The sequence below is a fragment of the Leptosomus discolor genome, chromosome 2 (genome assembly GCF_034619465.1).
Source record: "Leptosomus discolor isolate bLepDis1 chromosome 2, bLepDis1.hap2, whole genome shotgun sequence".
NCBI lineage: Eukaryota > Metazoa > Chordata > Aves > Leptosomiformes > Leptosomidae > Leptosomus > Leptosomus discolor.
In genome coordinates this window covers 120972919-120986962 of record NC_141392.1, presented here as the reverse complement: position 1 = coordinate 120986962, position 14044 = coordinate 120972919, and the positions used below count along the sequence as shown (strand labels likewise).

The following is a 14044-nucleotide window of genomic DNA, read 5'->3' as shown; positions in this document are numbered from 1 at the left end:
CCAAATCCAGTCCTCACTGGTTAGAAGTAGTCATGTCTTAAGGATACTATTGGCTCGCCAGGCTGCGATATGAAATGGAAGTTATCCACAGGATAAAATTATCACAGTAATACTTCAACTGGCAGCCAGCATCAGCTTTCTGGAGCAGCAAACAGAGGTAACAAAAAATCTAGCAAGCAACTAGAATATAATACTGTTTGCTTGTTTGATAATAGAGATGATTCCTATTGTTAGGGCCAAGAGCAGGGTGAACAACGCAGCACTGAACATCCTCTGTGCCTAAGCAGCCCATAAAATTACTGGGGAATTTTGGTTATTATTACATTTGCACGCACATAAAGAACTACCTCTCATTAGTCTGACGCCTCAGCAAACCAAGCCTCTAGTGCTAGAATCTGAAAAAGATTTACCTGATTTCAAATTTGCTTGGCACAAAAGGTGGGTTTTGTTCCTCCTACTTCCCAGAGACCGCCTGACCTCTTCACTCAACCACCTGAGTATTATCCACGAGTGAAACGCAGTCCTGTGCCCAGGGAATCAAAAGCCTGGCTCGCTCTGCCCCTCTCGAAGGACTCAATACACACGCTGCCCATAGGACCGAGCTGAACTACTTGTCTTTCGAGAGTCCCAGTGCTGACGTGGCAGACTGGGTCATTAAGGTACCACTTTTCCATGGGAATACACACTCTGCCCACTTTAAATCTAAACAGAAATACAATGTTCTCTTCAAAACCACAAAACGTTTCAACATCAGTGATTTTTTTTTCTTAAACTTAAAGCTTTCCAGATTTCATAGGAAAGGGGATTGCTGCTGCTTGTCACTGGGCTTATCTTTGGCAATCAGGAGGCAAAAATGCAGTATAAAAGCAATCATAACGGAGACAGAACAAAGCCGGCTTTGATTTAGCAATAGCTAGTAAGGAAATGACTGCACGAGACTTAGCTCTCTGAGTAACTACTCCGGATTTCTTCTAGACTAGTCTTTGCAACTAGAATCCTCAATGTGCCAGTTTCTGATTAAATACAGCTTGGGCATCATGTTGGCTTGCACTTGTACTTTTTGATTGTATTGTAGATCTGTTGTGGCTGCATGCACTTGGGTGTGTGATTCCAGCTTGGAAAAAAACCATCTCACCATTACTAAGGGGTCAGAAGTTTTTGTTCAGAAATACTGTTATTTTTCTAGTTGTCAGCCTGAGAAACCAGAGTTCTTTCTGTCTTGCACACCATCACCAGTGATTATAAACCAGGAGTCAAAACTGCTTCTTCAGTTACATCCTCCTGCAATCCTGTTACTCAGATATCCTGATGATGGATATGCAGAAGTATCTGATCTAGTGAGTTAAAAAAAGTAATTTTAAAAGTCATGTAGTGAAAAACTGGTTTAACTCTTAATAAAGCTCTTTTTGTTTTGACTGTGAAACACTAAAGACATGGGTAACAGTGCTGACTACTAGTATCTTGTATTTAAAAAAATAAATAAATAACTTGAATAAGAACTTTTTTGCACTTTTTGCACCACTACTTAGTGTTTTGTAATTCCAGATTTTTCAAGCAGAAGTTTCTACCCTGTGAAGCACTTGGCCCTATTTATGTAGTCTTACCAGCTTCAGTTTCAGAAGCCAAGAATTAACCTCAGAATGGCACCATCATTCCTTGGCTGGACTTTCCTGTGGCCTAAGAAAGGCTCACTGAAGTCCTGGGCCTTTCTCTTCCTCACACCTCCACTTCTGACATTGTCCCTAAAGGCTGGAAGGCATCAAAACCTCTGACGTCTGCCCCACCAAAACCTCAAAGCTCTGCCTGGGAAAAGGGGGGCCGAAACCAAGGAGAAATCACGCAGAGCTGAACAGCTGAAATGGAGCAGTGTGACAGTCCAGGCTCGAGCTCTCTGGAGGGGGCCACTAAAGCACCCACGCTTGCCGCTTCCCGAGGCCCTCAGAGGCGGCGCTTGCCTGCAGCTGCCCCCTCCGCAGACAGGCCAGCCCCGCACCCTGCTGTCCCTCAGCCCGGTGTCACCCTCCCCGTGCTGCAGATGGCTCAGCCAGCCACGATTTGGCGGAGGCCGGTGTCCCTTGCCACGGGCCGGCCCCATACGGAGGGCGCCGACCGGATGGTGACAGACGGGGCGGGGGGGGCGACCTCCACCTCAGCGGAGCCTGAGGCGGGCCTGCGGCAGCGCTGCGGGCTGAGGGGCGGCCTTGCGGGCCCAGCCCGCCCCGCTGGGAGGCTGGCTGTCGTGAGGCCGGGGAGAGCCGTCCGGCGCGGGATACCCGCGGCCCCCGACCGGCCCCGGCTGCGGATAGCTTCGCACCGCGCCCGGCCCCTCACGGAACGCCGCCGCCCCGAGCGCCACACCCCGCCCTCACACTGCCGCCCCCGCACTGGCCAATAGTCGCCAAGCTCTGCACGCACTCCCCGCCCCTGGCGCCTGCTCTAGCCAATGGAGGCTAAGCGGGCTCGGGGGGGCTCTTCCCTTCATCCCACCCCCCGGCCGTTCCACTACCCCACAGCCGGCGTGGAGCGCTCCACCTTGGGAGAGGGCAGCTCCAGCGGGCTCTGAGCTGAGCCCCGCGGCTCCAGCGTGCCCCGACGATAACCCTCCTCTTGGTGCCGCCTCCGAGCAGTCTCGGTTTAGCAGGGACGGCACGATGTATTAGCCCGCTCCGCACCTCCTGTTCCCCCTTCCCCCCCCCCCCCGCGGGGATCAAAATGGACTCGACCACTGGGGCAGCCGCGTAAAAGTTCCGGGAGGGTCAGGTGGGGGGCGCGTGCCCTATGAGGCCGGGGGCGGAGGGGGCTGTTGCGCCTCGTGTGGGTGGCGGAGGCGGCGGCGCAGGGATGAGCTCCGGGCCGGGGATGAGCTCCGGGCCGGGGGTGCCCTCCGGGCCGGGGGTGCCCTGCCCCGGCGCCACCGTGGCCCTGCGGGTCTGCGCGGTGGGCCTGCGCCCCGAGGTGCCCGTCGTGCGGCTGTGGGGGCTGCTGGGTGAGCGCAGTGCCGACTACACCCGCCTCCGCCGTGAGATCCAGGCGGCAGCGGCGAGGTCGGGGCTGGCGGCCGCCCCGGATCCCAGCAGGCCGTTGGTCAGGGGGGCTGAGCTGTCCACTGGAGATATGGGCCTGGTGGAGGTGGTGGGGCTTTGGTACCGCTGCTGCGTGGTGGGTCGCCACGGCCAGCACTACCGCGTGTTCCTGCTTGATGAGGGCTGCACGGTGGTCACGTCTGCTTATTACCTGGCACGGGGCTGCAAGGAGCTTTTCCACCTGCCCCCGGAGGTGCTGGGCTGTATTGTAGCCGATGTCATGCCCTCTGGGGGTCCTGGAGTGGCAGCCTGTGAGGATGCAGTAGTCTCCACCTGGACGGTGGAGGCTGTGGAGTTCCTTAGCTGCCTGCATGGCAAGGAGGTGTTTGGTGTGGTGCAGGAGGTGATGACGCCGCAGCTCATAGTGCTTGAGGTGCCCCAGCTCGTGGCCCAGATGCATCACCTGGGCCTGGCCAGACAGGTTGCTCCCAGTTTGTTCCACCAGGTGCTCAGGCGCTGCCTGACTTGTTGCCACTTCAGCAACCTGCTGAAGCTGCAGCTTCCAGCGTGCTCCCTTGCAACTTCTGCAGTGCCACAGCTTCTCAGTGTTTTGCTCCCGTATCAGCCTGTGTCAGCTGCCTTGAATTACTTCTATCCACAGCTTCAGTTGGGCGTGACAGAGTCTGTCATAGTGACCCATGTCTCTGACCCACGCCACATCTACTGCCAGTTACAGAGCATGTCCCAGGAGATCCGTTGCCTTTCTGATACCATGGGCCATGCTTACGACCAGTGGGAGCAGGATTTGTTGCCCAAAGTGGGCTCACCCTGTGCTGCCCGTGGCGTAGATGCCAAGTGGTACCGTGCACTCCTGCTGGAGCTTATTGCTGGGGAGCAGGACCAGCAAGGGGCTCTAGTGATCTTTGTGGACTATGGCAGGACTGAGACTGTGACCAGAGCTAACCTGCGCCATTTGCCTGTTGAGTGTTTCCGCATGCCTGTGGTGACTTATGCATGTGCTCTTCAGGGTGTCTCAGATGAGGGTTGTGGCTGGTCCCCATTGCAGATCGATGCACTGAAAGCATTGGTGCTAGGCAAAGGAGTGAGTGCTCACATCAAAGCCTTTAACTCCTTCGAGCATCTCTATTATGTGAGCCTGTATGGGGAAAATGGCATCAATTTGAACCACCTTTTTGGGGTGCAGGCTTGCTGCCTGGTCAGCAACCATACACAAGTCAGCAAAACTGAGGCTCAGAAGCAGGTGAAAGTAGAAGAATCCACAGCTGAAGGCTTGGAATTGCCACCAGGAGCCCCTCCTGTTGCTTTAATGGACAGAGATTTGGCCTCTGCTCCTGTAGTTGGTATGCAGCTGAAGTTGGGTGTGTTCCACGACGCACGTGTCTCCTACCTTCGAGACCCATCTGAGTTCTGGCTGCAGCTCCATGAGCATCGTCAGCTCTTCAGGCAGCTGAGGCAAAGCATGTGGAATTTTTACTCCCATGCCATCAATCTGGGTGGTGCTGGGTGGGTCCTACAGCCTGGATCCCTTTGTTGTGCCAGTGGGAAGGAGGGTGTTTTTTATCGAGCAGTGATCACCAGGTTACTGGACAGTGGGGTAGAAATACACATGGTGGACAGAGGCAATACAGAAACTGTGGGTTGGTCTGCAGTGAAGGAACTGCTCCCTCAGTTCAGGGAACTACCTGCTTTAGCTCTGAAGTGTTGTTTGGCAGATGTCTCTCCACTGAGAGGGAGCTGGAGTGAATTATCTGTGTCTGCCTTCAGAGAGATTGTACTGAACAAGGGACTAAAGGTTCATTTTTTGAGTGTGCAGGGTGACAAATACGCAGTTGAAATTTTTGACCAGTCCAAATTAGGAGAGAAAAGCGTAAGTAAACTCATGGCCCAAGGAGGGTATGCTGAACACCAGAAGTGTGAAATACCTGAGACTCTCCAGAAATCATCTGATCAGGCAGTGAGCCAGGCCTTGTCCTCAGCTCCTGCTGGGGAGGAAAACCAAATAAATGCGGAGAAGGGGCTCAGAGAAAAGTCTGATCTAAAGAGAAGTGGCAGAACACTTAATCCTTACACATCTGTGACGGTCAAAGAGCACCATGTTGCAGCCATTCACAATTCTGAAAGCAGTGATCCTCTTCCTGCTCAGAAGTATGAGGGCGAGGAAAACCTGCCCATCTCTGGGAGACAGAATTATGTGGAATTGCAGCCAAGCTCCTCTTCTAGAGGTCAATTAGAAGTGGGAAGTACAGTTAATGTAGTTGTGTCATATGTTGAAAATCCGAGTTATTTTTGGTGTCAGTTAAGTAGAAATTGCCATGACCTTAAGATATTAATGGCTGAAATTCAGGAGTATTGTAAAAATTCATCCCACCCACATGCTTGGCCAAATTCTGTATGTTTAGCCCAGTACTCAGAGGATGAAAAATGGTACAGGGCTTTAATTCTTCGTGAAGTTCCTTCTGCAGGAAAAGTAGAAGTCATATATGTTGACTATGGCAACAGAGAGCTGGTCTCTCTAACAAACCTCCGCTCAACTGACGAACGCTTTCTTAGGTTAGAGGCTCAGGCTTTCAGGTGCAGCCTTTACAACGTCATCCATCCAAATGGTCAGAATCCTTTTGCTTGGGATGCAGAAGCGATTCAGGCTTTTCAGGAGTTTATCGATGCTTCGTCTTCTCAGGTTGAAATGAAATGTACAATATTTGCCTTGGCTTCGATAAACAATAAGGAGCTGTTTAACATTGTAGATTTAATGACACCTTTTCAGAGCGCTTGCCAGTTTCTGACAGAGAGAGGTGTGGCCAGACCTTTATCTCCTCAAAAGCCTCTGGTATCCTCGGTTCAGCTTCATTCTTACTATTACTCTATGCATGGTATCAAAATTGGGAGTGAGGAAGACGTTTATATTACGCACGTTGAGGATCCATGGACGTTTTACTGCCAACTTGAAAGAAGTACCGATGTCTTAGCACAGCTTAGCGATAAGATCGGTCACCTAAGTGAAACAATGACCAGCTTAAAAACCCTGCAAAAGTCTGGGAGCTTGTGTCTAGCAAAGTATACTGATGATCACTGGTACAGGGGCGTAATTATGAAAACAAAACCTAATACAGAAGTGTTCTTTGTGGATTTTGGGAACACAGAGATAATAGAGAAAGATCATCTGCTTCCTTTACCCAGTGATGCTTGCGAGATCTTGCTTTTGCCAATGCAGGCCATAAAGTGTTCCTTATCTGATGTATCTTACGTTCCCAGAGAAGTTACAACATGGTTTAAGCAAGCTGTCCTAGAAAGGCAATTAAAAGCAGTAGTAGTAGGAAAGGAATCCGATGGTAAACTGTTGATTGAGTTGTTTGATGGTAATACTCAAATCAATGCAAAACTGAACGAGAAGTTAAGATTAATAAACAATGGAGGACTGTGTAAGCATGTAGAAAATGAAACTTTGTGCTCTCGAAATACAGATGTGAATGAAAGGAATGAGGCTGCCAAGTTCTCTTTAAATGCAGGTGGGCCTCTTGAAAGACAAACGTGCAAATCTGAAGCCAAGGGAGAAGGGGGAAATAGCAAAAGGCACTTCAGAAAAGAAGATGTAAACCTCTTCCAGCCTGCTGCGAAGGGACATCTGGCAGCTGGATTACTAGAATCTGATCAAGTGCTGAGCAGTAAAAAGGATGGAGTTTTGTTAAATAAAGCAGGGGAGGAGTCTCTGCCTTCCATCCAGATGGATACGCAGTCAGATACTAAATCTGATGCTGAAGTCGGGTGTGTATTGCTTGAAAATATATCTGATCTACTGCAACCGAAGATAGTGCCAGCTCTTAAAGTGTTAGTGTGTGTGTCTCATGTAAATGATCCGCTGGATTTTTATGTTCAGCTAGAAAGTGAGGAGGCCCAGCTTAACAGCATTTCAGAAAGCTTAAACAATAGGACACAAGCAAAGAATCCTTGTGGACAACTTTTTCAAGCAGGAGACTTAATCAGTGCTGTTTATTCAGAAGACAGCCTGTGGTATCGAGCTGTAGTGAAAGAGAAGACTTCTGACAATTTGCTAAGTATACAATATATTGATTATGGTAATACTTCAGTAATTAACGTTGATCAAGCACACAGACTCCCTGAAGACTTGTCATCTATTCCAGCAATAAGCATTCACTGCTTCCTAGGTGGACTTAAATGCGGAAAAAATACAGACTGGGCAGAGAACGCAGTGCTTAACTTCACCAAGAGAACAAGTGAGGTTCTGTTAACGTGTGAGTTTGTAGAGAAGGTTGAGGATAAATGGGAAGTTATTCTCAGTGACCATCAAGGTATAATAACAGTGGATTTAGCTGATGAAGATCTTGTAAGTAGGGAGACACCTTGTTCAGGGGAAATACTTGATAGAGGAGAGAACAGTGACGTGATACCTGTGTGTAAGCCTTTGCCTCCTCAGGCACAAAATGAAAGTTCCTGTGTAAGTGATTGTAAATCGTTTGTCTGGAAGTTTCCAGAGGCAGGTCAGACTGTAAAAATATATGTCACAGTGGTAAATGGTCCAGAATACTTTTGGAGTTGTGGTGCTGATACAGAAGACATGAACTACATAGAGGAAAAAATAGAGGAAGCTGACAAACTTGGACTAGACTCTCTGAACGATTGCAGATCTTGTATTAAAAGCGGTGACATTTGTCTAGCAAAATATAGTCAAGATGGCAAGTTCTACAGAGCTAAAGTCAGCAGCATAGAAGGTGACAACGTAGTTGTGAAACATGTGGATTATGGAAGTGAGGAAGTTGTCAGTATGGCAATGGTCAGACAGATTCCAGGGGATTTGCTTGAAGTACCTAATCAAGCATTTGCTTGCTGTCTGTCAGGTTTCAGTTCCTCAGAGGGCTCATGGCTTAGTGAAGCAAAAGAGAAGTTTTATGATATGACTGAAGACCTCTTGTTAGAAGCTGAAGTAATAGACACTCAAGAAGATAAAGCTTTTGATGTCCCTCTGTCTGTTGTCAAGCTGGAAGCTTCTGGCAAGAGTATTAATGAAGAGATGAAGTCTTTTTGGAAGGCTAATAAGGGAACTAGTGAGAAAGCTTTCTCAAACCTCGAGAACCTCTTGAAGGAAAACAGATGTTCAAACAATGATGTGGGTTGTCTCAAAAGAGAAACTACTGCTGTTTGTGGAATAGCTCAAGAACAAAGTGGAAGTGCTTTACTTTGTTCTGAACCTTTCCTGGGTATAACTTCTGAGTGTTTAGTTACTGTAGAAGCAAATATGTCAGTGGGAGCTGCTGAGTGTATGTCTGGGAAGGCTGATGATGGATGTGAAACAGCTGAGCATCAAAGCAGCTTTGATAAAGAGATGTCTCTCTCTGAAGGAGAGAGCGATAACAATGTCTTACTAGAACCAACAAAAACCTCCAGTCTTCATGTTTTGGGGAGTGAAATGAAAGCTGCAGAACAAGAATTATCTGAAGTACTGTTTCGAGAGGATGCTGAGGTGCAAGCAGAACTGACAGGCAGTGCTTCAGCAGCCAGTCTTTTCCTAGGTAACAAACAAGAACTGCCAAGATTGCCCGTGCTTCAGGTAGAGTCATCTTCAAGTGATGAAACGGGGATGTTAGTAGACCTGGATCAATTTAAAATGCACTCTCTGTATGATATAAAAGAGTTCATACTGGAGTTGGAGGCACTTCCAGTGCAGTCCTCCTTTGGTGGAGAAACAAAAGAAGCTCTGGAAACAGAGTCACTTGAAATGCAGACAGCTTCCGGCAGTAAAGCAAGAGAGAAAGTGTTGGAAGGGGAATCGTTTGAGCTGCCAGTTGCGAATGAGGAGATGGAGGAATTGGCAGCTCTGAAATTGCTTGAAATCTTACCATCACTTAATGAGAGGGAGCACTTGGTGCCTTCAGTTAGCAATGAAGAGAAGGCAGTAGAGCCGATTCCATCTGATGTCCAGCTTTCTTTGGGAGAGAAATCAAATAAACTGGAATTGAATTTGTCTGGAATTCATAAAGCAGAAGCTATACAAGAAGATTGGATGGAAGTAGACTCTTCTCCCCTAAGGCTGTCTTCATTGGGTGATAGACCCGACAAACTACTGAACCTGAAGACCCACGACATGCTGTCAACGCTAGGTGCCGAAATCGAGCAGCTTCTGGAACTGCTGCTGCCTGATGTGCAGCCGTCTCGGGAAGATGGGGAGGAGCACTCATTAGGGTTGGAACACGCTGCACTGCAGAGTTCTGCAAATAGTGGAAGTCAATTTTCATTTCCTACAACAGACTTAACCAATCGGGGGCCTGTTTGCACTGTAAAATCATGTGACTGCAAAGTTGAGAAACATAAGGAGTGGCAGAAGAAGAAAGATGACTGTTGTGTGGAAGAATGGAGGAAACAAGACTTGACTGACTTATTTAAAGAATGTGGAAATACAGATGTGCAGTTTTCAGACTGTAAGCCTGGGGATGAAGAAGTACGAGAAAAGCAAAATGAGAACTTGGCTGACTGCAGTACAGGTAAAGTACCTGATTTTAAGGAGTTAAATAATCAAAATGTGCACATTCAAACATGAGAACAGCTTTCTTGTAGAAACCTGACTTTTATTCCCTGATAAGTTACTATATTAGTGTTAACGTCAGCATACTTTGGGCTAAGGACATCAGACTAAGTGTAGTAGCTCATGGATATTGTGACAGTCTAACAGCAACTAATCTTACTTTGACAGCTTAATGATTTTATGAGTGGAAAGCTATTTCTGAACATGAAATGCATTTTCAAGACTGTTCAGGATGACAAATTTTTAACTTTCAGATACTTATTAAGTAGTTTGGAGGGGGCAGGGGAGTGTGGGAGCAGGGTTGTGAACCATTTGAGTTTTTTGGAGGGGTTGTTTTTGTGTGCTGGGTGTTTTTCCTGCTTTATTGATGTGTCATCATTTTTCTAGAACACAGTGAGTATACCTGTAATCTGAAGGGCTTTGCTGTTGGTTCCAAATGCGTGGTGTGGACTTCTCTAAAATGGTGCGAGGCTCTCATTTTGGACGTATCTGAAAAAGGTACCAGGGTAAGTATGGTTTTAATACTCTTTCTGCATTCTTAAGATCTGGTCCCTCTTTGGTCTTCCTCCAAACTTTGAATATTATACAGAAGTCTATTACATAATTTAAGCCTTAGCATTGCAAAGGCCGATTCTGGGCTTGGAGGCTACATAGCAACAGCAGTGTCTCAAACTCCACTCAAAGTATAGTGGATGCTATATGTCAAGACTTGATGTTTCCTTCACATCTTATTCCCCTGCACTGACTGGGAAGGTTGAAGGATCTGGCTCCAGTTTGAGTTACATACTCATACGTGTGTGATTCTATCTGGCCTGGAAGTTAATGTTCTGCTATGGAGCTGTGTTACCATTGAACGGTCATGAAACTTGGCATTCTTTTACTGATTTGAGGAGTTGGTGCTAGAACAATAGAAATTTGGGAAGAAACTTAAATTATACTGTAATTAATAATGAATACACAACTATTCCTACTTCAGTGAAATGTGTATTGAATTAGTGGTTGGTGAGACTTTAACAGTAGATTATAATCTAATGGTCTGTCTTGTAGTACTGCTGTTCAAGCTATGAGATCACGGAGAAGTCTTTCTCCAGGGGGAGAGTGTGTGTGTGTATGTACACATGTGCACAAACATTGTATTTACATAAAAGGGCCTTTAAGTTGTAATTTAAGGTTGCAAATCCAAAAGATCATTTCATAAAAGTAACTTTTTGGAAGATGGAGTGCCTGAGCATGGAAGCCAGCTCTTTTGCTAGTAGATTCTTTGGGTACCTGAAGCTAACCTCAGCTGTATTCAGATGGATGTTAGTGTCAGGTACATAGTGATATCCCCGTTCATCATTTCCTGCTGGTTCTGATCTAGTAGGTATTTCCAGCCTTCCTCTCTCACCATACTTGGGTTAGAATCCCAGGAGGGCCTTGAGCAGATTCAATAGTGATACTCAGCTTTATGAGATGTTAAGTTATTCTTCCTTGCAAGATCCAGACTGAAAGCCTTCTCGAAAGCAGGGAGTCCTCAGCTGTGTTTTCCTGCTACTATGTCTTATTTCCTCTGTGTATTCTCAGGATCCACTGCTGTGCTAGATACAATTTGGCTCTGTCTGTACAGGTCTTGAACCTCTCCAGTGGCAGTGAGGAGACTGTGGATCCTGTGAATGTCTGGAACGGTATTCCTGGCTGGGCTGACGGATCATCTGAGGTATGGTGGTGTGGTAGTAGACTGGGCAGGACAGTACTGCCTTTTAGAAAGGGTGCTCTGAGTTTAGTTGTGATTCTTCCTGTGTCAGCATGAGAACAGAAAGGCAAAGTAGCCTGAATCTAAAGTGTGCGTTCATGCCAATGGCTGGAAGCACAGTGTTTTTCTTTAAGATGTCATATTTGCCTGCCTTCTTTAACAGATCTCTATGGAGACTAGAAACTTGTATAAATCTATTGTATAACTGATATAATTTATGTAAACTATTTATATAGATTTAGAAACTGTCAGCCATTCAGCTTGAGGACTGTGAATTCAGTCTGGGAACAGATTAATGAAAACAGCTTGAAGGAAGGAGCGTTACTGGAAGACTACTATTAATCAAGAACTGTAGAACAATGCTGATGATACGGCTTTTGACAGATCATGCTAGTACAGCACGTAACTAACTGGTACTTAATGGAAAATACTTCTATTACAAAGTAATTAGGAAATGATAGTAAGGTTCTTCATGAAGTACCAACAATGAAAACCTCACGTCTGGAACCCAAAACTCAGGTCGTCAGCTGTGCTGCTGACAATAACGGAATGAATTTCCGGTTCATTCTTCACATGCAGTTTCTGCATGAAAGCAAAAAGTGGGCAGAAGGCTTCTGTAATGAGTTATAAGGGGGGAAAACAGTGGTACATCAGAGCCCAGCCGTGCTGGTGTAAAAAGTCAGTCTAGTATTAAAGAAAACACCTCACTGGAAAACCATATTCGCACTAGTGCCAGCTTCCTAACAGAATTCCCTTTTGTTTAGGCAATAGCCCCTGCAAGAGAAAGCTTGCAGTCCTTACCAGAGGAGTCCTTACTTCAAGGTAAGACTGCCTTAAACCTCCCAAAGAGGTTGTGTACTTGGTGTTTGGATGCTTCCTAATTTTCTAGAAAATGCTTTATTTTAGAAAATACAGTTGAAACACTTTTTTTTATTTGAGCTTATGTATTTACTGTACTACTGTTGAAACTTATTTAGTAGCATTAGCTTACGTACTGTCAGTTTAATGGTGAATATATGCAGTGAAAGCTGTTACTCTGTTTTGATTAGAAATCAATTTAGTATTTATTTATTCAGCCTAGTGGATTGAGCCTCTTGGACACGCTGGGGTGGTACACCTAAGTTATAGATTTTGGTTGGATTTTGAACATTGGCCACTGGCATGTTATTCTTGCTCACATTTCTGAGGCAAGGTTGAGTGACTGCTAGGCAGACTCTACTAAGCATTGTAGTTTGGGATTTGAATGCCCCAGTCCCTTAATAGATCTTGGTCTATGAATCTAAACCCATAATAATACCATCTTAGTTGTTGTAAGGATGGTTTGTGAGTAGCACATGCGCATCTTTATTGGTACTTCAAAATTTTGAAGTGTTACTGGTGAATGCCTATTCTGTGTACCAAAGAAAATAGTACAGGTTCTTTCCGATTATATACTATTTCTATAATCTATGGAATCCTAGAGCAGTTCTCGTTGAAAGGGACCTTTGGAGGTGCTCAAAGCAGGGTCAGCTAGATGAGGTTGCTTAGGACCTTCCTTTCAGGTCTGGAATCTATCCAAGGACGGAGACTCCAGAACCTCTCTGGGCAACTTGTTCCTGTGTTTGACCAGTGGTTGCCTGATGGAGACTGAACTGAGCTTAAGCAAAGATAGCGTTATGTTTGTGTTTTCAGTGATTGAATTGGTAATTGTATTTCAGTACAACTGTACTGAAAGCTGACAGGTTTACAAGTAACAAATAATGAAGCCTGCAAGAGAGATCTAGTTACCTGTTGGGCAAAAAAAAGTAGATAAAAATTTGGTTAAAATGTTAAACTGGTGAATCCACAAATCCTTCTACAATTGCATCACTCAAATGCAGAATTATTCTTGATCTTGCTGTTTCTGGTTTTGATAATACTTTTACAGTTTTACTTCATTTTAGGGGGGTTTTCCCCTCTTTGGTTGCTGATTATTATTGCCCAAATTTGCCCACTGTCTGTGTTCTTGAATAATTTGCACAGTATTGGTGTATGCACCCTCTCAGTAACTGCACAGAAAACATGAGCTAAGGTCATGCAACCATGTGGTGCAGAACTGGATCGTGCTGCACACATGGGCTGCTGTCTGGAAAGGCAGTTTGAGTAGAAGGTACCTGATCCACAGGATGCAAAAACTCCTGCAGTGGCTTTGCTAAGCTCGCTGAGGGATGGAGTATCTTGAAATTGTAACTGAAATCTGGGAGCACTGCTTGCTTCATCTTCTTGGGCAGTTCCATTGTTTCAACTGTCTTATCCTTATATGATAACTTTGTGTAAGTTTTAATATGGTCCAGTAAGTTGATGACATTTAGTCTGAAGCCTTGTAGAGCTGTGACTTTAGATATTAATGCATTTATACATGTTTATGGAAACCTCTTGATGGGTCTAATCTGTTTTTATTTCCCTGTAGAAAAGCAAACTGGCTGCAGTTCAGATTTAACTGAAGATTCTCATGTCCTGCAACGTTCCTGAAACCAAGTGGCACGTTCACCACGTGAAGCTGAACAAGGACCTGTGTACACAAACGTTCCCATGAAAATGTGTTTTTGTGGGAACAAGAATACAAGCCAAGCATTGAGTGTTTCTTCTACCTAACTGAGCAAGTGCCTGTCACTACCATACTTCCCTGTCAAGGAGCAGTGCTTGTTGGTAGGCTATTGTCAGCTTGGCCTCTCATCGCTGACTTGCTTTAGTTAAATAAGAATTTGCCTCTCA

The 14044-nt window shown here is 45.9% G+C and overlaps 1 protein-coding gene across 1 annotated transcript; it reads left to right on the top strand.

Annotated features, from left to right (window-relative positions):
• Positions 1–2778: 2778 nt before the first annotated feature.
• Positions 2779–13849, top strand: TDRD6 (tudor domain containing 6). Its single transcript, XM_086460486.1, has 5 exons — positions 2779–9538; positions 9967–10085; positions 11186–11275; positions 12076–12133; positions 13740–13849. Exons 1-5 carry the CDS (start codon positions 2779–2781, stop codon positions 13799–13801), a joined length of 7089 nt encoding a protein of 2362 aa, XP_086316612.1. The 3' UTR covers positions 13802–13849.
• Positions 13850–14044: the final 195 nt, after the last annotated feature.